The sequence below is a fragment of the Podarcis tiliguerta genome (assembly GCF_965153285.1).
Source record: "Podarcis tiliguerta genome assembly, chromosome: 4".
In the NCBI taxonomy this organism is placed as follows: domain Eukaryota; kingdom Metazoa; phylum Chordata; class Lepidosauria; order Squamata; family Lacertidae; genus Podarcis; species Podarcis tiliguerta.
The window spans coordinates 3,700,807-3,727,884 of record NC_139537.1 but is presented as its reverse complement, the minus strand read 5'-3'; the positions used below and the strand labels follow the sequence as shown (position 1 = coordinate 3,727,884).

At 45.9% G+C, this 27,078-nt stretch overlaps 2 protein-coding genes across 8 annotated transcripts in view; both read right to left on the bottom strand.

The window, feature by feature from the left end:
* The window catches only part of ATG16L2 (autophagy related 16 like 2), a 48,087-nt gene extending 44,332 nt beyond the window's left edge, over nt 1–3,755 (bottom strand). Inside the window, exon 1 of the mRNA XM_083436514.1 lies at nt 3,555–3,755. Within this exon, the coding sequence (XP_083292640.1) occupies nt 3,555–3,687 (133 nt within the window). The 5' untranslated portion in view covers nt 3,688–3,755. The remainder of the gene's footprint in view (nt 1–3,554) is intronic.
* A 3,367-nt stretch (nt 3,756–7,122) lies between these two features.
* LOC310675521 (disintegrin and metalloproteinase domain-containing protein 21-like) overlaps nt 7,123–27,078 on the bottom strand; it is a 37,559-nt gene continuing 17,603 nt past the window's right edge. For 4 of the 7 annotated variants that reach the window (XM_083436291.1, XM_083436286.1, XM_083436288.1 and 1 more), the window contains 14 exons: nt 26,896–27,053; nt 25,637–25,802; nt 23,618–23,695; nt 22,674–22,748; nt 21,058–21,126; nt 20,592–20,681; nt 17,298–17,490; nt 15,368–15,473; nt 13,247–13,430; nt 11,888–11,965; nt 10,266–10,377; nt 9,956–10,055; nt 9,400–9,442; nt 7,123–7,365 (listed from right to left, as the gene is read on the bottom strand). In XM_083436291.1, coding sequence (XP_083292417.1) covers nt 7,276–7,365; nt 9,400–9,442; nt 9,956–10,055; nt 10,266–10,377; nt 11,888–11,965; nt 13,247–13,430; nt 15,368–15,473; nt 17,298–17,490; nt 20,592–20,681; nt 21,058–21,126; nt 22,674–22,748; nt 23,618–23,695; nt 25,637–25,802; nt 26,896–27,053 — 1,542 coding nt within the window. In that variant the 3' untranslated portion in view covers nt 7,123–7,275. Of the gene's footprint in view, nt 7,366–9,399; nt 9,443–9,955; nt 10,056–10,265; nt 10,378–11,887; nt 11,966–13,246; nt 13,431–15,346; nt 15,474–17,297; nt 17,491–20,591; nt 20,682–21,057; nt 21,127–22,673; nt 22,749–23,617; nt 23,696–25,636; nt 25,803–26,895; nt 27,054–27,078 lie in introns of those variants that run through there. The other 3 variants (XR_014510181.1, XM_083436287.1, XM_083436290.1) reach the window with 3 other exon arrangements.

The following is a 27,078-nucleotide window of genomic DNA, read 5'->3' as shown; positions in this document are numbered from 1 at the left end:
TTACCATGGCGAATGTTATTTCTTAATCCCGCAAGAGAGAAAGTGAAGATTGAATCAGTGCACTAATTGAAGAAGTGATAATGTAATTGATGGGGTTTTCCACTCTCGTCATCTTTATATAGATGTAGATAAAACAGAGAGACCTTTGAACATGTGGATTACCGAGAATCAAGGCTTGGATAGAAACCAAGAGATCTTAATCACAGGCTTCCTGCAGTTTTTGCTTTGCTAATTAGCAAACATGTAGGGCTGAGGAACAGCAATCTGGTGGGAATATTCAGCAGCCTATCCCTCGACAAAAACTCCTTGACTTGCATGAATGAATTAAATGGATGCTTGTCACGTTTGCAGATGACACAACTGGGAGCGGTGACAGCATCAGGGTCCAAGATGCTCTTAACAGGTTGAAGAGATGGAACCAAACCAACAAAATGAATTTCAATGGGGACAAATGTCAGGTTCTGCACTTAGGCAGGAAGAACCAGATTCACAAATAAACAATGGGGGACACCTGGCTTGCCAGTAGTACATGTGAAAAGGATCAAGGGGTCTTAGTAGACTACAAGCTTAACTCAAGCCAACAGTGTGATGCAGCAGCAAAAGAAGAAATGCTATTCTAGGCTGAATCAACAAAAGTCAATTGTCCAGATCAAGGGATGTAATAGTACCATTCTATTCTGCCGCTGTAGGTTAAGCCACAGAGCCTAGGACTTGCTGATCAGAAGGTCAGCGGTTCGAATCCCCGCAATGGGGTGAGCTCCCGTTGCTCGGCCCCTACTCCTGCCCACCTAGCAGTTCGAAAGCACATCAAAATGCAAGTAGATAAATAGGTACCGCTCCGGCGGGAAGGTAAACGGCATTTCCATGTGCTGCTCTGGTTCTCCAGAAGCGGCTTAGTCATGCTGGCCACATGACCCGGAAGCTGTACGCCGGCTCCCTCGGCCAGTAAAGAGAGATGAGCGCCGCAACCCCAGAGTCGGCCACGACTGGACCTAATGGTCAGGGGTCCCTTTACCTTAACCTATTCTGCCTTGGTCAGACCCCACCTGGAATACCGTGTCCAATTCTGGGCACCACAATTTAAGAAGGATGTTGACAATCTCGAAGGTGTGCAGAGGAGGGTGACCAAGAATGATCAAGGGGCTAGAAACCAAGCCTCATGAGGAATGGTTGAGGGAGTTGGACATGTTTAGCCTGGAAAAAAGGAGACTGAGAGGAGATATATCTAAAGGGCTGTCACATGGAAGATGGCGCCATCATGTTTTCTCCTGCTCTGGATGGTAGGAGTCCAATTACAATGGTACCTTGGGTTAAGTACTTAATTCGTTCTGGAGGTCTGTTCTTAACCTGAAACTGTTCTTATCTTGAAGCACCATTTTAGCTAATGGGGCCTCCGCCGCCGCCGCACGATTTCTGTTCTCATCCTGAAGCAAAGTTCTTAACCTGAGGTACTATTTCTGGGTTAGCGGAGTCTGTAACCTGAAGCGTATGTAACCCGAGGTACCAATGTAGTAGAATAAAATGGCAAGAAAGGAGATTCTGACTAGACATTCAGAAGAGCTGTTCACAGTGGAACAGACCTGCAACATGAAAGAATCTTTCCCAGGTGCTGGTGACTTAAGTCTTACAAACTCTTCCCATGTATAAAGTGCCAACAAGCTAGTCCTCAGGGCTCTGCAACCGCCCCCGCCTCCATCCCCAATAGAGGAACCAAATAGAGTCACACCAGGATGAATCAGAAGCACAAACTTAGCTACTCCCACAGAGCCAGCTGCAAACAACATCCTTTAGCCATGCTTTAGCCAAGAGACCATCCTCTTTCTGAACTGTACAAATCCTCATTTCTCTGGCAATTATTTATCCAGCAGCCGCGACTTGGGGACACTTCCATCCGTGAAAGCAAACAGTGGGCTAAAAAGGAGAGATCAAAATCCCTTCTTTACCGTTCACCTTCCCAATTTCTTTTTCCTAAAGACTGATGAGAGAGGATTCAAGTAGTCGTTCAACCAAGCACCTAGTTCTCATTGAGGTGGCAAACTTGTCTCTGGGCTGTACCATTTCAGACTGTGAGGGAAGACCATACTTTGGGGAATGTTCCTACATTTAAAAAAATAAATCCTTGCAGACAGAAATCTAGCATGCAAGCAGAGGTGCCAACTTGAATAACATATGGGGGGGGGGGCAGGTAAGCCCTGCCCCGCATAATCAATCACAGATTAGGTTAGGTTAGGTTAGACCGAGTCTGAGGGTGGGTTAGGGCAGTGCATATGATTTCTGCAAAGTAGCTATTTGTGTGTGTGTGTGTGTGTGTGTCATGACTCTGCACAAACTCCGGCCACAACTAGGCACCACCTTAAAACCACAATGCCTGTTTAGTTCTGGGAAATGTTCCGGGTTTTGTTTTGCTTTTTTCCAAACTATGTTGATTTTTTTATTTAAAAAACCAGCTACCAAGCATACAGTATTGTCTTCCAGGACCAATGCCCGCACAGGTGTTAAGTCTTGCATGCATGCAGCTATCCACATGTTCCCCAAACGAACTTGGAAAATCTTTTTACATCAAGCTCGCATCCAGAGGGTATCCAATCTAAAGCGTCAAGGTAATTTCTCCGTAGTGGCAGCTGTGACTGAGACGGACGGCAAATTACTGGGCTGCTATTAAAAAAAAAGGATACTGTGCTTCTTGTTAATAAAGGATATGACTCAAGATACGATGGAGTCAAACCCAACTCCTTCTTTCCCCCTCCAATGGGGAATTAAACATTCCAGTGCCATCAGTCATGGTCAGTGTCAACCCAGGCAGCGAGCAGGTGTCAATCTGGAGGGAAAGGGCAGATGGCAGGGTCCAAAATTTGGACGAGGATTCAAGAGTTGCATCCTCTGCAATATGAGGAGGAAGCCTAGGATCCTGGGGGGTGGTCCTTTTGGATCTTGCTTAAAATAAAAACTAAAAGATATTCCCTGTTACAAGAGATGGGGAAGCCGGGAAGAGAAACACGCAGAAGATAGCAAGTATAGAAATGTGTTTTTTTAATGCCACCCCCTCTCCTTTTCCTTATTCATCCCGCCCTCAATTGGTGGCGTTGTCTTCCCATATGGGTGCAATAAAAAAGTTGGCTTGTTTACCGTTCTGGGTGGCGGTTGTTGCTCACGGAAAGCAGGACAAAACACACGCACACACCCAAAAAAAAACCCCCTGCAGGCAGTAAAATAACTGCAGTATTAAGGGTTGGGGGGGGCAGCAAATGTCCATCTGTGCAATCGGCGCTGCCCCCTCTCCCTGCTGCCTTTTCTCGGACTTGAATCAAGACTGCACTTTGCACATGCTCTCGTGCCTCCCGGGGCTTGGTCCCCTAAGCACGGGAGCTGGTTGAGCACCTGCGGAGATCCGCGGCGCAAACCTGCGCGCCCACCCCGGGACCCCCGGCTCCCTCCGCAGCCGCTCGACGCGGGCTCCCCAGGCGCGCTTTCCGCAGGGGGAGTCGCGGGCAAGACTGCCTCTGGGCATGTGCAGAAGGCCCTGCCCTCCCTCCGGCTGCGCCCCGCCGACTCACAGGCCTCCACCAGGCCGAGGAAGCGCGCCTTCTGCGCCCGATCCCGCTGCTGCAGCTGCCGGACGATGTGGCGCTTCCAGCAGCGGCGACACAGCCGGCCGCCGCCGCCGCCGCCGCCTCCAGTCTCGGCCATGGCGCCCCGCCGCAGCCCCGGGGCCCCGGATGACAAAGGGCGACGCGCGGCCAAAAGGGGAGGGAACTCCCAGTGACGTCGACGCCCAGGGGTGGGGCCAGAGCGGGGGAATCCCCCCGGTGTCGCCGCCCCGAGGAAGAGCAGGCGAGGCTTAGAGCGCTGGAAGTGGAGGACATCCAGTGCCGGATTTGGGTATAAACTAAAGAAGCTATAGCTTAGGGCCCCACTCTCTTGGAGGCCCCCCCAGAAAATTCAAGGAAGAAAAACTGGATGTACATTTCCAAAATATAAGATAAACAGCTTCTTAATTGTATCAACAATTGTTGTTGTTTAGTCAGTGGCGTAGCGTGGGTTGTCAGCACCCGGGGCAAGGCAAGTAATTTGCGCCCCCTAACCCGGGGCAAGGCAAGTAATTTGGCAAGTAATTTGCGCCCCCCCCCCTGCACTGTCCCTCCCCCAGATAGTCCCTCGCTCTCTCTCCGCACCGCACCGCACCGCACGCCTGGCACCCTCCCCTCCATAGTGGGCGGCGACCCGGCGGCTCGGATCGGATTCGCACAGCCAGCACTGCAGTGAGAGAGAGTGAGTGAGCCAGGTAGGGGCAGAGAGCTGCGAGTGCGAGCGCCCCCCCCCCCCAGATGTTGCGCCCGGTGCGGCCGGCCCCCCCTGCACCCCCCACGCTACACCACTGTGTTTAGTCGTTTAGTCGTGTCCAACTCTTCGTGACCCCATGGACCAGAGCACGCCAGGCACTCCTGTCTTCCACTGCCTCCCGCAGTTTGGTCAAACTCATGTTCGTAGCTTCGAGAACACTGTCCAACCAGTATCAACAATTACTTTGATAAAATACGTATTTTGTTACGTGCAAAAAGGCTTTAGTGACCTGTTAGGTCCATAAATTACCATATAGCATATATTCAACACAAAAAAACAGCGACAATTTGTTGTTGACAAAGGACAGCTGGACATATAAAGCATAGCTGCCAACTTTCCCTTTTTTAAAAGGGAAATTCCCTTATTCCGAATAGGATCCCTCACAAGAAAAGGGAAAAGTTGACAGCTATGATATAAAGGCCCCCATTACCTTCAGTGGCTTAGGGCCTCATCAAACCTAAATCCGGCCCTGAGGACATTGCATAAAGCAGAACGCAGAAAGCATTCAGAAGGAGACCGTTCCCCTGTCCAACAGCTCTGTCAGAAAGCGTTTTCTGTATGCTTAGTCTGAATCTCCTTTCTTGTAACTTGAAGCCATTGGTTCGAGTCCCGCGAGACTCAGCTAGATTGGTAAAGAAAAAGCATTTTATAGGTGTTGTATATGTGATATATAACATTGTGGCACCAGATGGAGTCCCACCTTTCACTGTATGAGTTTGCAATGCGTTTAACTGAATCGCTTCTTTGAGGTGTCTACATCCAGCCCTACCCTCTCCAGCAGGAGAAAACAAGCTTGTTCTTTCTTCCATGTGACAGTCCTTGAAATATTTGAAGATGGCTATCCTGTCAGTCCCCTTCTTTCGAGGCTAAACACACCCAGCTCCTTCAACCGTTCCTCATAAGGCTTGGTTTCCAATATTTTCCTCATGATGAGGAGAGCTGACCTGCTGATTTCCTTTTTTGTCACATGACTGAGATACACACAAGATTCCTGCAAGGGGGTAGGGAGGGAAAAGAAGGCAGCCCAGCTTATCTCCCACTCCTGCCTTAGAATCATAGAACTGTAGAGTTTGAGGGGACTCCAGTGGTCATCCAATCCAACCCCCTGCAAAACAGGAATCAATTTAGTTGTCCCATAAGCCCTCCAGGGAGAGATTGTGCCATTTCTTTATGTTCTGTACTGCATTCAGCATGCCAGTGATAGTAAGTGATGTGGTATTTTTGAAGGAAATTGGGGGCTCCTTACATGCAGCCATGCCTCCATGTTTCCTTCTCTGAAAAATGCTCTCGGATGGTCAGTATAAGGCAACTCTGACACCTGGTGGCTGGATAGATGATTGCACTTGGAATATTTCCCCCATGCTAGTAGTGTACTATTTTAAAACCAGGAGATTGAAACATTGGACCAGATCCATTGTTCGTGCCTTTTCTTCAGAGGTAAGGAAAACACTGGATGGCTTTAAAGCAGTGGCCAAACTCGGCCCTCCAGCTGTTTTGGGACTACAACTCCCATCATCCCTAGCTAACAGGACCAGCGGCCAGGGATGATGGGAATTGTAGTCCCAAAACAGCTGGAGGGCCAAGTTTGGCCATCACTGCTTTAAAGGATCACATACATTTTTCCTGTGGCATGAAGGGCCAGTGGCTTAGAACCTGCTTCTTTAGATGTTTGTGGAAGTAAATCAGGCATCTTTAACCAGATTAAGAAAGGGGGGGGGGATTTATTTTGAAACAAATCCCTTGAACAGAAGAATGCAACATGTTGTTTTCTCCAAGTCACTGTGGCAGCTCATGCCTGACATACAGTGGTTCCTTGGGTAAAGAACATAATTTGTTCTGGAGGTCTGTTAACCTGAAACTGTTCTTAACCTGAAGACCACTTTAGCTAATGGGGCCTCCTGCTGCCGCCACGCCGCCAGAGCACGATTTCTGTTCTCATCCTGAAGTGTTGCAGGAACCCCCCCTCCCCATCATTCAGTTTGTACAAACACGGCACACACACACTCACACAAATCAGCCATACATCAGATCTGTACCGTTCCACTTTTATTTTGCACCATGAAGGAAGGACAATCAAAGAGGGGCGACTTGACACAAGGCAGCCATAATCCCCCAAGCTTACCAACACGTCAGCAGCAAGCCCTACCCAGTTGGCATGCCAACCTTGATGGTCCTAGACAGAAGATCATTACGCTCACAAAGGACCTGCATATGGAAGTGGATTCAGCACGGACTGAAACAAAGGACAGTGACCAGCCCTTCCCTCTGGGAGCAGGAAACAGTGAACTCCTCTTTGTCCTCAGGAATGTAATCATGGGGAGGGGGAAAGGAGAAACCGGACAGGTGACAAGACACTCAGGTTACCACCACAACTCCTCCCTGAACTCCTCCTCTTTGTGATGTGTCAATGATGTAGTCATGATGTAGTTGTGATGTAGTCTTAGGGGTGTAGCATGGGCAATTAGTAGCTAATAAAAGTTGGGGTCTTCTTTTGTTCGGGGCTTCCATCTTGTTCCACCTTGTGGCAGGTGGGAGTCCTGTCGCAACAGTCTTCAATAAAGACCAAGCCTACTGGCTGCTGTTTTGCTCTGGTATTCCTGGCTGGTGTCCTTGTTGTTGTTTTTTGACCAAGGGAGCCCTCAGATTTCTCCATTAACAGAAGCAAAGTTCTTAACCCGAGGTACAATTTCTGGGTTAGAAGAGTCTGTAACTTGAAGTGTCTGTAACCCGAGGTACCACTGTATACACATGCAGAACAGACCACATAAATGGCACATAATGTGCAATGTTCAAGAGAGAGCTCATTTTATTTGAAGTGTGGGAAGGCAAAAAACAGAAAGATTCAACAACAAGATTCAAGCAGGCCAAACAACACTGAGGAAATTGATGAGACACAATACATCTCTCTTGGGAGCACCTGTTATTTCCTTCTGTCTAACAGCACAGTCTAGTTTCAGTTGTTATGTCCGACTCTCGGCTTTTCAGTGACATGCTACATTCTGACCCGAGGCTTGCTTGTGATCCCTAAAAGATAAGAAATGAGGGTTACTATATCCCATTTGGCTCACAAAATGTCTCAGCTGGGACAGTGATGAGGTGAATTTATAGGGCATTTTCCAGAGAAGGTGGGTGGAGAATTTCTGCCACTTTTACAGAACTCTCACAAAGGTTGTAAAAAGTTTGGGATGTGAGGGTACTCGCTATTAGACAGGTTGGCTGAATCATCACTGTCTCCCCACCCCCAGCCCATATAACCTGCTGCACTCAGCAGCTGGCTGCTATTGAGTTAAAAATCTCTTTTAAGGATGGTGAAAGAATGTGACTATGTGATGACTTAGTGCTGCTCCCTGCAACATTGTACAGGAAACAAAGGTGTTTGTTTCCTATTTGAAAGAGCAGGTGACTGCTGCTGAGTTCAGAAGCTTTCCCTTGTTAAAGAGGCGCTGCTTCTAGTCCCATCAGAGTGTGTGTATGTGTGTGTGCGTGTGTGTGTGTGTGTGTGTGTGTGTGAGAGAGAGAGAGAGAGAGAGAGAGAGACTTACAGCAGGGCAATCCAACCTTTCATACCAAGTGGGCTGCAAGAGGCCTTTGACATAGATCCCATGGGTTGCACAAGGCCAAAATTTGAGCCCTCATGATGCCTGCCCCAAAATGGCTAATTGAGGTTCTAGGCTTTGGGGCAAGGCTCTGGCAAGGTCCTAGAGCCCTCCCACTTCTTCCCAAAGCTGGGAAAGAGCCAGTGTGATGTAGTGGTTAAGAGCAGTGGACTCATAACCTGGTGAACCGGGTTCGCGTCTCCGCTCCTCCACATGCAGCTGCTGGGTGACCTTGGGCTAGTCACACTTCTCTGAAGTCTCTCAGCCTCACTCACCTCACAGAGTGTTTGTTGTGGAGGAAGAAGGGAAAGGAGAACATGAGCCGCTTTGAGACACCTTCAGGTAGTGATAAAGCGGGGATATCAAATTATTAGGCTTTGGGAAGGTAAATGGAGGACTCTAGGATCCTGTCAGAGGCTCACACCTCCTTCCCAAAGCTCAGCATCTTGCTTACCTGGTTTTGGGAAGGCAGCACAAGGATTGTTGGGGTTGTGTATCAAATGTTGCCAAGGGCTGCCAAAAATCCTTGGTCGCATGTTGGACTGCCCTGACCTATAGGATGGTGTAAAGAAACTGGACAGTTTAAAAAGAACTAAAGATCTAGCACATAGGTGGTTTGGAATGTGAACAAGCCAGTCTGCAGATGGAATTAAGACAAACGTGTCCTTCCTTGCTCTTCGGTGTTTTGAATGTTTGTGCATTACACTAGGAGAAATGATTTGGCCAGAGGGTATCCATGCCAGACTTTAGCTGTTGGAAAGTTGTTTAAGTTAGGGACAGCCAGATGTGTTTATCCTGATTTGTTTTGCTTTGTCCCTTTTTTGCTCCTTTTGGGTTTGCTTGTGTGCTAAAATTTCTTCTTTGTTTTCAATGGGGTCCAGTTAAAATGCAGAGAGAAATTCAGACCACCATGAGTACATAGATGGTCTCTGTGCTTAACTGGGGGGGGGGAGTATTAAAAACTGAACAATGGAGAATTCTGAGTGCATTGGTTCCAGTTTGGTAAGTTAATTCTCAGCTCCAAAATCCAGGAAGAAATCTGGATGAGAGAAATTTTGCAAGCATCCCTAAGGGTAGGTTAAAATTATCTTTCTGTAACTTGGGTCTAAAGGGAGCAGCATTAAAGGCCATATATCTCATTGTGATGATAGTGAAACAATGATGTTAACTATTTTTCAATCATGAAGCATAAATCTGCAATATGAGGTACAGGAAGCCCAGTGAAGCCACACTTTATGGTACCTGGATCAGGACTTTGTTTTATTCCAAAGATTAAAGTCTGGCAAAGGTAGGTGGAACGGATATAGAATGCTTGAAAGAAAACAGGACAACGTTCTAAAAGAAATATTTGAAATCTTGGTGGATCATTGACATTCACAGACTTCCTCCTCTGTGGTCAGTAATAAGAATCTGGATTTGTAGGTCTTTTGGACCTCCCAGAAAAGAGCTTTCAGTAACTTACTGTATCTCCTGATCCTATTCTTTTCCAGATCACTCTAGCAAACCTGTTGATGAAAACCACAGAGAAGTTAGTAGCCCTTCAATATGGTTCAAGCATTGCAGCAAAACAACGAACAGCTGTCTTTTCTGGTCTTGAGATATAACAACACTGTCACAGTCAGCCTTATCATGAAGGAAACATTTACTTAGGTAAAGGTACCCCTGCCCGTATGGGCCAGTCTTGACAGACTATAGGGTTGTGCGCCCATCTCACTCAAGAGTCCGGGGGCCAGTGCTGTCCGGAGACACTTCCGGGTCACGTGGCCAGCGTGACATCGCTGCTCTGGCGAGCCAGAGCCGCACACGGAAACGCCGTTTACCTTCCCGCTAGTAAGCGGTCCCTATTTATCTACTTGCACCTGAGAGTGCTTTCGAACTGCTAGGTTGGCAGGCGCTGGGACCGAACAACCGGAGCGCATCCCGCCGCGGGGATTCAAACCGCCGACCTTTCGATCGGCAAGCCCTAGGCGCTGAGGCTTTTACCCACAGTGCCACCCGTGTCCCTTACCAATACTTACCAAGCCCCCAACTGCATTCTCTTAAGTGTGGCAACAAAACCCAGAGCAAGGAACAGCAACGCAGCCAGGGTGCCCGTCACAACGACGAGACTGGTAGCCACTGCAGGCAAAAATGAGAAAGAACAAAATATTTTATACGTTCAGACCTAACAAGCAGTCACGACTTCCAGCTTTTGTCATGTCCTGAAATAATCTGCAGAGCTGGGGGATCCATAGCTGAACCACAGGCAAGAATGTCCTTTAGTGACTGGATCTAGGAAAGCCCCTTGAAAGCAAAGAGGCCAAAGTACCAAACCCAATGGATACTTACTCACATTACTCGGAGGCGGCCCACTGTCAATGCTCCCACCGAACCCTCTGCCGGAGCAGAAAGGAGGGGCCCATCCATAGGAACAATGGCAGTTTCTCTTGCTGTTGCACACCTGGAAAACATAAAGGGTGTCAAGCAGCAACTGGCACATATAACCTACTTGGCTAATATTGTATTCAAACAAGAACTTCCACAAGGATGGCCAGTGCAGGTTTGCCACTGGCAAAGCCAGCAGAGGTAAAAAAACAAAACAAAACACTGTTGTAAAAGGAATGTTCTTGTCAACGTGTTGTTTTTTTGCAAATGCTTCATAGGAAGTTGCTACGGGCTCCCCCTTGGTGTCCTGGGTTCCAGAATGCAACAAACACTCTACCAACAATACTCTGCATGCAACAGTACTGAAAACAACTCCTTTGCTACCCTCATCACAACACAATAGGCTTTAAAATGGGCTCTGACCCAGGGGTCAGCAAACCTTTTTCAGCAGAGGGCCTGTCCACTGTCCCTCAGACCTTGTGGAGGGCCGGACAATATTTTGAAGACAAAAATGAACAAATTCCTCCCTGGCAGACCAGGGAGAAGAGTTAAGAGCCTCGGACATAAGAGCACTGGGTTTATGGAATTAATGGAAATGACAGAAAAGACTGATAATTAGCAGAAAAGACTGATAAAATCCGAAACCAAGGGGAAGAGATGGTGGGGGAAAATTGGGAATTTTCTAAAACAGCATTTAGTATAATATTGCATAATTAAGGAATGTTGGGAGATGGTGGAATGAATTTGTTGGACTTTAGTGGAAACATGATAAGGATTTGTGACATTAGGATTTAAGGGTATAAGACTTAAGGGTTTTTTTCTTTTCTCTTTTTATTAGATTGGAGTATAGATAATTTTCTAGATGGTTGATGGGAGGATAAGATTTAAATGGATTAAGATAAATAAGTGAGTAAACAGTGAAAGATGGAAAGAATTTGCTGATTTAATTAATAATTGGAATACAAAAAGGGAGGTGGGAGGAGGTCGAGGAAATAAGTTACAGAAGGATGGAATTTTGAAAAATGGAAGTGTTTTCTTTTTTAAATGTCTTTGTTTTTTTGTTTTTTCTTGTTGGTGGGGTGGGGGGAGGTTTTCTATGTATTCTTTTTAATTTTAATTTTTGTTTTTTTGTTTTTTTCTTTTATTCCATTGTACTTTGTCTTTTTCAATTTTTTTGTATTTGTGAAAAATGAAATAAATATTTTAAAAAAACACAAATTCCTACGCCCCACAAATAACCCAGAGATGCATTTTAAATCAAAGCACACATTCTACTCATGTAAAAACACACTGATTCCTGGACCATCCGTGGGCTGGATTGAGAGGGCAATTGGGCCAGATCCAGCCCCCGGGCCTTAGTTTGCCTACCCATGCTCTAACCCATGGTCAGATGCCTTTCCCCACCATCACTCTAGCCACCTCCCTAAGCACTTCACAGCAAGGAGCCCATGTTCTACGCCACACCCAAGGGTGATCATGTCCAACACTGAGGTTATTGCCTCTTTCCACAGATCAATTGTGGGTTCAACATTAACCTGAGCAGGTCCTCAAGGGATGGCATATTTTCTTCTTTTTTTACTACTTACCCCTCTGTTGCTACATTTTGAAAAATCACAGTCGTAATTCAAAATGGCCCGGTCAACACAAGATCTGTTCATGCATATCTGGAAAGGGATGTATGAAATGTTAATTTTATATAGTGCACTGGCAGCTGAAAAGCTTGGATTCTGACGGTTTGGAAGCCAAGACTCCTGGTGAATACTCCTAGGCTGTGCACAAGCAGACCTTGAAACAGAAGGTGTGGGTTCTCCTGCAGAGAGACCTGTGCTTCCCCAGTGGCGTAGCATGGGTTGTCAGCACCCGGGGCAAGGCAAGTAATTTGCGCCCCCTAACCCGTGGATTTGCGCCCCCTAACCTGTGGATTTGCGCCCCCTAACCCTAACCCCCAGATGTTGCGCCCGGTGCGGCCGGCCCCCCTGCACCCCCCACGCTACGCCACTGTGCTTCCCTCACTCTTTCCTTCATTAATGACACACATAAAGGCTCCAGATCCAGCATCGCCCCACAACCTTGTTTCAGGTGGCCTATCCACTTGTGTGGTTATTTTTTTAAAAGCTCCTTGCATAGCCAACTGCTTGAACATTTGTTCTGTGCTTTATTTTTTATTATCGCTTTTAGACTGTTCATAGAATCATAGAAGAGTTGGAAGAGACCACAAGGGCCATCGAGTCCAACCCCCTGCCAAGCAGGAAACACCATCAGAGCACTCCTGACATATGGTTGTCAAGCCTCTGCTTAAAGACCTCCAAAGAAGGAGACTCCACCATACTCCTTGGCAGCAAATCCCACTGTCGACCAGCTCTTACTGTCAGGAAGTTCTTCCTAATGTTTAGGTGGAATCTTCTTTCTTGTAGTTTGGATCCATTGCTCCGTGTCCATTTCTCTGGAGCAGCAGAAAACAACCTTTCTCCCTCCTCTAGGTGACATCCTTTTATATATTTGAACATGGCTATCATATCACCCCTTAACCTCCTCTTCTCCAGGCTAAACATGCCCAGCTCCCTTAGCCGTTCCTCATAAGGCATCGTTTCCAGGCCTTTGACCATTTTGGTTGCCCTCCTCTGGACACGTTCCAGTTTGTCAGTGTCCTTCTTGAACTGTGGTGCCCAGAACTGGACACAGTACTCCAGGTGAGGTCTGACCAGAGCAGAATACAGTGGCACTATTACTTCCCTTGATCTAGATGCTGTACTCCTATTGATGCAGCCCAGTGCTGCTGCCAAAGGCCAACCAAATGACTTGCAAGATCAGTCAATTAATAAATAAATAAAAACCAGGAAAACATATTCAGGGAAGACTGTACTCCCTAGTAAAGCAAATTGCCACCCCATCCCAAGTTAGAATTTGAGAAATCAGAGCCAAGCAAGGGATCCAGCCAAAGTTACCTTGCCAGTTCCACAGGTTGTTCCATCTCTCACTGCTCCAAGATCATAAACATGCTGGCCAATATGACGTTCAAAACCCCAGCAGAACATACCCTCCACTGGAGTCTGAACTACAGTTTGTCCTGTTAACATTTTGGGGATTTTATTAACGTGAGTGCACTGGAGCCTTCCACAAAGAACATCTCTGAAAGAAAAGTGAGGAAGGAAAAATGTTTGGGCAGATCCAGACCAGACATTTAAAGCACAATGAATGCACATTTAAAGTACGTGACTTCCCCAAAAGAATTAGGGGAACCTTTGTTTCCCCTTCGGGACGCGGGTGGCGCTGTGGGTAAAACCTCAGTGCCTAGGACTTGCCGATCGTCAGGTCGGCGGTTCGAATCCCTGCGGCGGGGTGCGCTCCTGCTGCTCGGTCCCAGCACCTGCTAACCTAGCAGTTCGAAAGCACCCCCGGGTGCAAGTAGATAAATAGGGACCGCTTACTAGCGGGAAGGTAAACGGCGTTTCCGTGTGCGGCTCTGGCTCGCCAGAGCAGCGATGTCACGCTGGCCACGTGACCCGGAAGTGTCTTCGGACAGCGCTGGCTCCGGCCTTTAGAGTGAGATGAGCGCACAACCCTAGAGTCGGACACGACTGGCCCGTACGGGCAGGGGTACCTTTACTTTACCTTTATCTTGTTTTCCCTTCACAGAGCTACAGTTCCCAGGACCCTTAATGACAGTTTGCAGAATTCTTTGGGGGGAGTCATGTGTTTTAAATGAGACTCATGTTGGAGCAGAATAAAAAATAAAGGTAGAAAAGAAGAATTCCTGGATGCTAAGATTCAAGTTTGAGGCAAATACTTTTGGTGAGAGAACCCCAGCAGAGATTCAAAATCACAAAATATGCAGCAAAGTAAACTGTGGAAATACAAGCTGTTAGAGCCAGACCTTTAAAAAATGCCCTTCTGAGTTCATTCCGAAGTTTCCCACCCCTAGCATAGAAAAAGACCACACATTTGTTAAGTTAAAAATGATTTACAGTACTTACAAACTCTTCCAAGGTCAGGTTCATGTGCTTTTCCATGAAGAAGTCAGAAAAGTTGCACAGGCAGTAAAACTTGGCATAGTTACTTGGTGAAAGTTCCTAAATTATTGGTATGGGAACTCAACAGTGACTTGTGAGAGTCATGAGGTCTGACCCCCCCTCTCACACTGAACTTCTCAGGTAGATTGGCAGAAAACAATATGTCTGATTACCTAGTTCCTGCCAAGGCAAGCTAAGCTTGGCAGGCAGTTTACTCTATGGTCTTAACCCCTTCATGCATTAATTCAACATAAGCATGTTGGTTATGTGAGGATTGTTATCCCACACACTGGATGTGTTTTAAACATTAAACTCCATTCTCAGTGTCAGCTGCTCTGGCCACCCAGGAATCCAGATGAGGTACAGTTTACAATAAGGGGGAGATAACAGCTCACTGAAGAGGCTGAAGGCTGTGAGGGAAAATACACATGCTTAAGGGCTCATCCACGATTAACTTTTCTCCACTTTTCAAGGCACAGGATTGGGCTTTCCAGGTCTGTGTCTGAACACTTTTTTGACCCAGCGTTTCCCCTGTGAAAACCCGCTCTTTACCACTGACTTGGTGCAAATGGTAATCGGTGGAAAACCTGAATTGCTGTCTGCTCCAATTCAGCATTAAAGAGCAGGTTTTCTTGGGGAAATTGGCAGGACAAAAAAAAGTGCTCGGACATGAACCAGGAAAGCGCAGGGGGAAAGGTCAGCGTGGATGAGCCCCAAAATAACAGGAGAGGGACATACCAAAGGGACCGTTTCCATAGTTCCACTGCTTTCAGAAACCTGGCAGTAGGGCTGCAAGAGGGCGTTCTCCATGGCAGCCGCTGTCCTGTAACATTCCCTCCCCACACAGGTGCATCTGGCACCTTCATTATACAGTTTTTGCCATACGCTGACGATGAGCATCTTCACCATGACCTTTGACACTTGGGAGATACAGGCACACACACATTTGGGCCCATCCTATTGTGACTGCAATTTGTCTTAAACTGTTTTTAATGTTATGGGAAATGGAATGAGTAATCTAAGAAAATAAGATACCTGCCCACAGGTATAACCTACTCTTCATAACATTTTCTGTATTTTAGTCCATCCTTGCCACAGTTGCCAGCCTGGTCGCCTCGCATATTCACTTTCTTGAAACAACTTAGAGGGGCCTGTTTTGCACCTGCAGAGAGGGAAAGGGGAAGGAGTGAAAAAATGACGACTGGCACGAACTAAATTAAGGCATATAAAAGAGGCTATCTAAGTGCTTAATGTTAAGATCTTGCCACAAATGTTATTTGGAGCAGAAGTGTTTACGTTTAACAGTTTTGAGGCTCCAGAATCTGTCCAAACAAAATTTCTGAGAACTGTTCTTAGTCTTCCAGGATGTGTGCCCAACAAACCTTCACAATTAGAGACTAGATAAATTTCTATTGTGTCTCGGATCTGGATATATAAGTTAAATTTCTGGTTAAAACTGTTATTCATGCCTGAAGGCCTGGCCCCCCTGACCAACCCTTACCAACCCTTACTGATACATTTCAGTAACAGTGGAAGATAGTAAATGAGAAAGTACTAAACCAAATGCCATTCTTGCTATGAGTTATGCAAAAGCCAAAAAAAACCACAAAACCATATGCCAATGCATCTGAGATTTCGAGTTGCAAAATTATATTAAGTGTAGCTTCTATCTTTCCAACTTTTAGAGGGTGGGCTCTCCTTGATGATCATCTGATCAAGGTGGCTATTCCAAAATTCAGGCTAAATTTAATGTGCTCCCATTTGCAGTACCGAAGGGTAGATACTACAATGTACCATACCATGAATGCTTATGCCCCTGTGAAGCAGAAAAAATAGAAATTGTAGGACATGTTTTATTGTACTGTTCTTTCTATCAACTTTCAATGTTCATCTTAACTGTTATTAAAATGTTTACTGCAAACCTGCACATGAGTGTGTTACACATCATCTGGGCTTTCTGCACCCGGGGCCATATAATGAGCAGAAATCTGTGAATTTGGCTGGGCTAGAAATTCAGTATCCATAAAGTTGGCTCACTGAATTTCCTCACCAACACTTGTTAGCAAGCTGGACTGAAAATTCTCAAGAAATTATTCTATTGTAAGTTTTGGAAAAACAAAACTTTTTTGAGTTCCTCCCCAACTGTTGAAGACTTTCAATTCTTCCCTTGAGAATATTCAGGCAACCCCACACCTCCACATTTCAGCATTTGTTAATAGGGTGGGGGATTCTGAGATAACTGTGGATTCAGTTTCAGTGCCATTTAATACTATTTTAATATTGTTGAAGGAATCAGTGGGCCTGGCCCCCTGCTCCTTCAAATCAACCTCTTAGCCCACCACTACTTTCAGCCACCAGCATTAACCAACAACAAAGTTGCATTAATCATTAAGTGGTCTGCAATTTCTCAATGGAGGCTTTTAAAAGAATGTTTCTGTTCCGCCCACCCCCAAAGAATGTCAACTCTCTCCTCATTATGCCAACAAACAGCATGGATAAATTTGGGAGAACCCTAGAGCCTGACATCCACTAAGGAAAGGCTAAAGAGAAAAATTACTCGGGACACACAATGTAGCAGCAGTGGCGTAGTGTGGGGGGTGCAGGGGGGCCGGCCGCACCGGCCGCAACATCTGGGGGGGGGGGCGCTCGCACTCGCAGCTCTCTGCCCCTACCTGGCTCACTCACTCTCTCACACTGCAGTGCTGGCTGTGCGAATCCGGTCCGAGCCGCCGGGTCGCCGCCCACTGTGGAGGGGAGGGTGCCAGGCATGCAGTGCGGTGCGGAGAGAGAGCGAGGGACTATCTGGGGGAGGGACAGTGCAGCGGGGGGGGGGTCGCAAATTACTTGCCTTGCCCCGGGTGCTGACAACCCACGCTACGCCACTGCGTAGCAGAAGATTCCCGAAGCCCTCTTCCCAGATGGCACTCATGTGTTAAGGAATGAAGCAGATTTTCCCTTTTCTTCCCGAAGCGAAGGTTAATCTTGCCTTGGCCAAAAAGAGATGTGCAGTGTTTGTGGAGGTCAATGCAATTCCCCATAAAACAGCTGTTACTGTTGCTACATGGCATCCCATCTTGTTTATGGACGTCTGGCGGGCAAACAGGAGAGCTCCCATTGCAGTACTCCGGAAGGTCACACTCGGAAACAGCTTCTCTGCACACTGTTCCCTCTTCTAACAACTGTTGGAAACAACAATTGAAGCTTCTCATTCTGACGTGTCATGTTTCCCCTTCAGAAACCGAAATTACTTGTGGAGCTAAATTACACAAATTAAAGTCCCAATGTTGGTTGCATTGCCAATGACAAAGCAACTCAGGCAGGGGTGGGGGTGGGGGAATAAAATTCTTTCCTTATCCGTCATTTCTCTTGGCTTCCCCAAGCAGCTCCCTCAATGAGGTTTAAAACTCATGCATGTCCTTGGAAATGCATTGAAAATATATGCGCCTGCAGTGTGCATGGGTGGACAACTTACAGAGAATTTAAAGTATAGGAAATTGCAGGTGGGGAAAATGTCAAATGCTTCCTTCCCTGTCATAAATGCCATTTTCTATCTGCCTTGGTGAGTCTGAGCGCAAAGCACCATGTAAATGAACCCTCAGGTCTCATTTTTAGTCCTTTTCTTGAGCTCAGAGAAGCTCCTGCAATGCCTCAATGCCTCAAATAGGCAAAACTGGACTCCCAATATTTCCTCTTTCATCGCAGAATAAAAACATACTTCCATGTCCCCTGGTGCTGAAGCACGGGGTTCTGTCAATAATGTACAGCTTCTGGTGGTTTGGCTGCTGTTGCAAGCCTATTCTGCAATCTGCTGGAAGCCCAAGTATCAAGGGGAATTATGCTGTGTGCAAAACTGTGTGGGAAACCCAGCCAAAGACCATCTTATTCAATCAGACAAAGCTGAAGTGAATTCTTGCTGTAGCTATAAATTGCTCTTGGAGCTCATGGGGCACAGTGGATAGTGACATGGGAATTCAAGGCCTAACAGCCATTCATTCACTAGGTGGCCTGGGGCAATTCGCCATTGCTTTCTACTCTTCAGGATCATTGTGTGGCCAAATAAGATGACAGCTAGGAAGTACTCTATGTATTCAAAGTACAGCCTAAATGTGGGGGCCAGGGGTTTGGGAGTTTTCTAAAAATGACTGAATTTTTTCCTTGAAAGGGATAAAATTTCAGACAAACGGGGGCAATGACAGGGGACCCAAGTCCTCTCATAAAATCTGTGGGTCAGGGGACCAAGTTGAGGAAAGGCAAAATTCTCCATCCTGGTATGGGGCACCTCACAGTGGCCACAGGTGAGAGCCACCATTTTCTTTCCCCCTCCCCCAATACCTGAGAATGACACTATGTGGAGAAGCTGCTGCTAGACTGCTTGCTTGCTCACGAGTAGCCTAACCAGTCATCAGCCAGGATGGCTGGATGTTGACTATGGTAGGGTTACTAGACTTCCCCGGATTTGCAAATCTGTCCCTGGACAAATTCCGTCCCTGGAATGTCCCCAGATTTGCAAATCTGTCCCCGGGAAATGTGGCAGCGGCAGCCTCAGCAGCCCGGAGCCAGCCTGGTAGAGCAGTTAGCTTTGGCTGGCTTCAGGAGCTGCTTACTGCCGGGAACCGGGGACGTCCAGTGGTACAGATCTCCTGCCCCCTGCCCCCTTTGTTTTGACTGATCAGGGGAGGCTCGGGAGTTGCGGGTAGGCAGCCCACCATTGTCCAGGAGGGGCGCAGTTTCTCTGCCGGGCAAGCTGTAAAGCCCTTCTTTTGCACCCTGTGAAACATAAATGCGCAGAGTTTTTAAAAAACTGGGCAATGGTGCATCACGCGCCTGTAATTCCTGAGCCCCCCCCCCCAATCTCCTGCCCCCTTCCCCCCTTGTTTTGACTGATCGGGGGAGGCTCAGGAGTCGCGGGCGGCTGGCCATTGCCCAGGGCTTTGCACCTTTATACAATATGCATGTGTGCTTGGGCCAAGGGTCTTTTGCCTCACCATCCCCACTGCTGACTCCCTGTTGCTACTCAGCTTCAAAAAAAAGGGGGGGGGAGGCGTCCCCGGATTCATTTTTAAAAATCTGGTAACCATAGACCATGGGTGTGTGTGGAAAGAGGCTGCAAGACTCTAGCCTCCTGATGATTGATGGCTTATATGCTTCAGAAAGAGTACAGTGGTACCTCGGGTACTTAATTCGTTTCAGAGGTCCGTTCTTAACCTGAAACTGTTCTTAACCTGAAGCACCACTTTAGCTAATGGGGCCTCCTGCTGCCGCCGCGCCGCAGGAGCACGATTTCTGTTCTCGTCCTGAAGCAAAGTTCTTAACCTGAAGCACTATTTCTGGGTTAGTGGAGTCTGTAACCTGAAGCATATGTAACCTGAAGCGTATGTAACCTGAGGTACCACTGTAATGGAAAAGAAAGACCTAAGAAGGTAGAGGCTGGCTCTTGGGGGGGGTATAGTAACTGGTGGCAGGCAGGCTGCTTTATCTATCCTCTCCCCTCTTCTCAAGCAGGGCTTTTCTGTTCTGATGGGAGCACGGAGCATGGAGTGCAGCCAGCTCCTGAACAGGAACTGGGATGCAGCACAAGATGTTGGCATAGCATTCCTCTGACAAGGCTGGCTGGGGGTGGGATGGGTGGGCATAAACAACTTCATCCCAAAGCCATAAGAACAATGCTATATGATGATGTAGCATTACTCTGACAGGGTAAAAAAAATTAGTGCTCCACTTTGGGCAGAAATATCTATTGGGCTGGCCATGGGTGGGTGTGGGAGGGGAGTTCAGGGCATCCCTAGTTATTAAAAAGGTAAAGGTACCCCTGCCCGTACGGGCCAGTCTTGCCAGACTCTAGGGTTGTGCGCCCATCTCACTCAAGAGGCCGGGGGCCAGCGCTGTCCGGAGACACTTCCGGGTCACGTGGCCAGCGTGACAAAGCCGCATCTGGCGAGCCAGCGCAGCACACGGAAACGCCGTTTACCTTCCCGCCAGTAAGCGGTCCCTATTCATCTACTTGCACCCAAGGGTGCTTTCAAACTGCTAGGTTGGCAGGCGCTGGGACCGAACAACGGGAGCGCACCCCGCCGCGGGGATTCGAACCGCCGACCTTTCGATCGGCAAGCCCTAGGCGGTGAGGCTTTTACCCACAGCGCCACCCACGTCCCATAACACAGTTGCATTGGCCGGGAATCAAACCCGGGCCTCCCGCGTGGCAGGCGAGAATTCTACCACTGAACCACCAATGCAGGCCCTAGTTATTACATTTATTTGAAATATGCTGTTTTTATATTACCTTACATCTCTCGCAGCAAAGTCCATAAAGACATTCAATGCCTGGTGCTAATTTACAGTCCTTTCGGCAACAGCCATTCCTTTGGCATTCCTGCAAAAGAAGGAATTATCTCTCAATACTGTACTTTAAATGCAGGCTCTTAGACTAACTATGCCATCGGGTGTATTCATTTATTACATTTGCCAAGCTGCCTTGACCACCAGATGTCCTCCATCCTCAGTCTAAACTTAAACTGCAGATTCCTTTTGAGGCAAGGGCTTGTCTTTTTTTTTTTTTTTTTTGCTTATATGAGGTCAAGAAACTGGGGGATTGCGGCCAAAAGCAATTTTATCTGACTTCCCAGCAGGCGTACCATATTTTAATCAAGAGACTGTAAAATGTTTGGTCACCATTGCACTTGTAAGGAAAAGGAAAACGTTTTAAGGAATACAGATATTCCATATCTTAGCATTAATATACAACTTACACTGGGCCCTTGGAATTCTGGAAAGTTGCTATCCATTAATGAACTGATGATCCCTGATTCACCCTCTTCCTATAAAAAAATGAAAGAGTTGTGGCATGGCTCATAGTATCTACTTTCAAATATCAGAGCAATACATATTGGTTCCCGAATGCTTCATGGTATAGAAACAAGACACTGCAGATACATTTATTTAGCTAAATATTGAATGAAGGAGTAGACAGTGTAATTAACCAATTTTAGGAAGGTCACAAAACCAGGAAGGATTACAGATACTTAAAAGGATCAGCCATAAACTAGAGGGCTGACATATCGCAAGTGACACTACAAAATTCAAGACAGGCTATACTGAAGAATTTGTAAGCGCTAACAGATGAATTGGAAGAAATAGTGGGGAGAGCAGCATGTGACTAAACGGGTCAGAGATGCAACAAATGTATCATTGAGCTTACATTTCTTTTATTTATTAAATTTTTATACCACCCTTCATCCATAGATCTCAGGGCAGTTCACAACATAAAAATACAATATAAAAAACACAAAATATGTATATAATATAACAGCAAAAATTAAACACACACACACACACTAACCAATGCCCCCCTCTCCACCCCTTCCCACAAACACATTCAAAAGAGGTATAAGATGTTAATCAGCCCAAGGCCTGGTTAAAGAAGAACATTTTTGCCTGGCACCTAAAGTGTATAATGAAGAGACCAGGTGAACCTCCTTGGGGAGAGCATTCCCAAGTGGGAAGCCACTGCAGAAAAGGCCCCGTTCTTGTGTTGCCACCCTCCAGACCTCTCTCGGAGGCAGCGCATGAAGAAGGGACTCAGAGGATTAATAATAATAATAATAATAATAATAATAATAATTCATTATTTATACCCTGCCCATCTGACTGGGTCTCCCCAGCCACTCTGGGCGGCTTCCAACAGAACACTAAAATACAATAACCTATTAAGCATTGAAAGCTTCCCTAAACAGGGCTGCCTTCAGATGTCTTCTAAAAGTTTGGTAGTTGTTGTTCTCTTTGACATCTGATGGGAGGGCGTTCCACAGGGTGGGTGCCACTACTGAGAAGGCCCTCTGCCTGGTTCCCTGTAGCTTTGCTTCTTGCATGGAGGGAACCGCCAGAAGGCCCTTGGCGCTGGACCTCAGTGTCTGGGCAGAATGATGGAGGTGGAGACGCTCCTTCAGGTTTACTGGACCAAGACTGAGGATGATCTCAGGGTTCGAGTCTGTTCATATGGGGAGAGGCAGTCCTTGGGGTATTGCAGTTCGTAGCTGTTTAAAGCTTTATAGGTCAAAACCAGCACTTTGAATTGGGGCTGGAAACTAACTGGCACCCAGAGAGCAGTTGGGGCAGGATTAAGTACATTGCGGAGTACTGGGATATCCAAGTTCCCGTACTGATGACACCCACCACAGCTGGAATGGCTCTCTTAACCAGGCTTGCCTGATAGCAACAGAGAGTCCCAACATCAACGTTGTCGTTTTAACGTTTTTTTCAAAAAGCCATTTACATTACATGAGTTAACATAGTAGCAAACATTCAATGTAGCATTATGTGTGACGAGAAATGACATAATTTAAATAATATTTTACCAAAAACTTACAGACATAACTTTAGACCGTGAGTCATCAGCAAACAAATATTGGTTCTCTGATCTTTGCATCCACTGTCTAAAAAACTAAAAGGGAGTTACAAAACACTTTACTTCATTTACTCTTTTACACTGCTGTCTGGCTTCTACCACTGAATCAATTTAAATAAATCTAAATATTGCAAAACCTCTGAAACATGTATTGGCTGACTAAATCGCTTTCTTTTAAATATATTAACGTAACCTTTACAAGATACAGAAACTATCATTCATTGTAAAGCCATTACTACAATTTTCATTAACTTGTGCGAAGCAACTTCTGAGGCAACTGCAATGCTTTTAATCTTCCAAGCAAGATCATTAAAGGCAAGGCTAATATATTTAAAATAAAGTGATTTCCCCCCCCCAGTCAATGCATGTCTCCTCTCCTGTGAAGATGTTGGCTGCTGATGTAAGTCCAGCTCTGTATCTGTTATGTTAACATTGGCAGAGTCATAAAGCAGCCCCAAAGTTCCTTCGCAGCTTCCAGGGGTGTGTCCTGTAGAAATTCTTGGCAGTGGCTTAGTCACTCAACATGTTGACTGCTTTCTTACTGCTAAGGGAATTTTCATGAGGTTTTCATGACAAACAAATCCCATCATGAAACTTTGGAGACTGCTAGTATGGTCCACAGAACAGCTGATATTTATGTGGAAACATGTAAATAAAGCAGAACACTTCAATATCCAGCTGGGACAAAACATCTTTTGGTTATCGCATGCTTCAAAAAGCAGCCAAACTTCCTTGTACTTCCTTTCATACAGGGTATAACTTAATGGCCTACCTATGTGGTGTTTAGCCAGCTGGCATTCCTCATCACACAACCAAAGACACTTCTACTACTGGGAGACCCAAAGACATGTAGCAAAATTTGATGTGGGAAACAGTGTAATTCTACTAATATTTTATCCACTCACCTGAGACTGTATTTTGGCCCCTGAAAGTTTTGTAATTGGCTGCAGAAATATATTCAGGATCCCTGCCTCTTCTAGTTCCTGATAAAAGAAGAAAAAATATATTGAATGCTATAGCGTAGCAGCTCTTTCATTGTTGTTGCCTTGAGCCAGTGTGGTGTAGTGGTTAAGAGCGGTAGTCTCGTAATCTGGGGAACCGGGTTCGCGTCTCCGCTCCTCCACATGCAGCTGCTGGGTGACCTTGGGCCAGTCACACTTCTCTGAAGTCTCTCAGCCCCACTCACCTCACAGAGTGTTTATTGTGGAGGAAGAAGGGAAAGGAGAATGTTAGCAGCTTTGAGACTCCTTAAAGGGAGTGAAAGGCGGGATATCAAATCCAAACTCTTCTTCTTCTTCTTCTTGAGAGATTTGCAAAACAGAACTTTGTGGGGATGATGGGTGTCCACTGTACCTGTGCTTTTCAAACCTTCCACCTCTCTGGGACAGGGTGCCACTGCAATGAGCTTCTCTTTAAAGTCACCTTAAGTTGCATATGAATATACAACCCCACACTCAAGAATCCTGTAAATTATAGCTGTGTAGGGGGTAAACTACTGGGACGCGGGTGGCACCGTGGGTTAAACCACAGAGCCTAAGACTTGCTCATCAGAAGGTCGGTGTTTCGAATCCCCACGACGGGGTGAGCTCCCGTTGCTCGGTCCCAGCTCCTGCCGACCTAGCAGTTCGAAAGCACGTCAAAGTGCAAGTAGATAAATAGGTACCGCTTTGGAGAGAAGATAAACGGTGTTTCCGTGCGCTGTTCTGGTTCACTAGAAGCGGCTTAGTCATGCTGGTCACATGACCCGGAAGCTGCACGCCGGCACCCTAGGCCAGTAAAGCGAGATGAGCACCGCAAACCCAGAGTCGGCCACGACTGGACCTAATGGTCAGGGGTCCCTTTACCTTTACCTAGGGGGTAAACTACGGATCCTAGGATTCTTGTGAAGGGTGCTTTAAAGGTATGGTGTGTACAGAGTCTTAATGTATGTACTTAATAACACACACCAACTTACTTAATACCTCTTGTAGGAATATGTGTCGCAAGGGCAACTGGAAGCTGTGCTCAGCTACTTCTTGCTACCTCCCTAATTATGATTCACATCATTCCTTGCCCTATCAGCGAAAGAAAGTGGGTGTAATCCAGTAATTGTTTTTCAGGGGGAAATGTCTTGACTGAATAAAACTGAAAATTGAGGCCCCTTTCTCAGTGATGTGGGAGCCATTTTTCTATGCAGCTGTGAAGTGTGGGTGGAGTATTCAAAGCCATTTTCTTGGCTCTTTCATACCTAACTGGCATGTTTTCATATAATAAATATACCCATTCTAAGAGAAAGACCTACGCTATACCGTTACAGGAGAAAGGGCTGTTATGTTTTTATAGTTATTTCTGTGTTTTGTGTTTTTAATGGATCTTTTAATACTATCTTAATTCTGTTAGTGTCCAATTACATTTTAATGACTGCCTTTTCTATGTTTTTCACTTGTTCTATTTTATCTCTCTCACAGACTGGGGAAAAGGTGGGATATAAATAAATAAAATAATAATAATAATAATACTCCCTACCCGGAAGAGATTACACCATAGAAAAACAGTTCTCACCCTACTCTTGTTCTCTCTGTGTGAGAAAAGGCTCTCAGACTAGCAGTTTTAGCGAAGTAATTTGGTCCTGAAAAGTAAATGATCTAGGCTGCATTCCTATGTGCATTTCCTTGGGGAATAAGTTGCATTTAATGTAACAGGACTTACATCTGAGTAGACAGTATAAGGCTATGCTTGTCTAAATAAGCTCTGTTAACTTATTTAAGTATGAAACAACAGTAGCATTGATTTGCTAAGAATACAGAACAGAAGATTTCGGAGCAGACTGAAAAGTTAGAATCAGCCATTGTCCTCCTGAGCAATTCCACAGCTCGGAAAATATATACATCCACACTTTATTAATTCTTCTGTGCACATCTTTCAGAGCAGTCTTAATGCCTAACCTCATCATGGCCGCAGTCACACTCTTCGTCATCCTCAATGACACCATTTCCACACTTCTTTTTGATAATTACGTTGCTAGGTATGTCAATAAGACATTCTTTTCCTGGTTTTCTTATTGCATCATAATACACCTTCCTGCTGCAGTTACTCAGCCTTGAGCATGTTCTGTAACAGAGGAGAAATTATTATCCAGTATGATGAAATGATTTATTAAATATATTTACTATACTAATTTGTATCTTGCCTTTCAGGGTACAAATTCTTCTAAGGTGCTGTACAACAATAGATAGAAACAAAAATAAATAGTTAAATTGTTTCAAATCCTCAAAATATTGAAACACACTAGGAGAAAATGTATAAAATCACTTATTCCTTAATAGAGGTTACAGCCAGATGCTTAGGCTAAGGAAGCCAGGAAATAACTGCGCCATGCTGCTACTCAGTGAGGAATACACTGTAAGCCCCACTCACCTGCCATCTCATACGGGTTCCTTTGTTCTAATGGCTCACTGCCCCACACAGGAGGCTAGTCTGGCTTAATTAGCTGTTAACGTACGCTGATTCCAGATGATTTGGAAGTATCTAGTACACATCTTAATACACAAGGTCTAGCTATCACCTCACGCAGGAGACTAGCTTAGCTTTTGACACCCCAAGCCTTAGTTAAATTCTATCATCTACAGGACCCAGGAATTTAGGGTGTCTAGAACCCACAAACTCATAACAATACTTTGTAAAAAAAATATAGTTTTTTTATTTCATCTATCTGATAATGAAAGAGATTCTTATCTTGCTTATCTTCTCCAAAGAAAATCCACAAAGGAGCTCAATGTGTGTGTACTGTAGAAGGTTCTTCCAGTGGGAAATCTACCAAGAAACTGTTCAGTTCTCCACAAAATTATTGAGAAGGACGTACTCTAGCATAGCTCCCATTTACTTCAAGAGGGATTACAAGATAACTTTCAGGTGGAACTGCCTACAAGTTACGTGAAGTGCATAATTAGCAGCTTCGTCATCATGCTTGTTGATGGAAAGGGCAATTAAGATCAGGGTTGCAGTGGGGGAATGAAAGCCGAGCACACAACACTAATGGGATACTTAATGTAATCTGTAGTTTGACTCTAAGAAGGACAACCGAGCAGAATGTCTTTAGTGGCAAGAAATGAACTGAGCAAAAATATAACGTGACCAGCTTTTCTTTCCAAACCCAGACAAAAACACTAGAAAGAAAGAAAGAAATCGATTAAGGACTACTCACGGATTGCCGGTTGCTGCCATTATACACCTGCCAGGCTTGGTGCAATTACAGTCACAGCCCCGAGCTTTGTTTAAGGGTGTGTCGTCATGGCCAAAGCCAAGAGAATGACCCAACACATGCGCAATGGTTTCAGCATCAACTTTAGGATTTCTGTATGTCTGAGATACAATGAGGAAAAGGAAA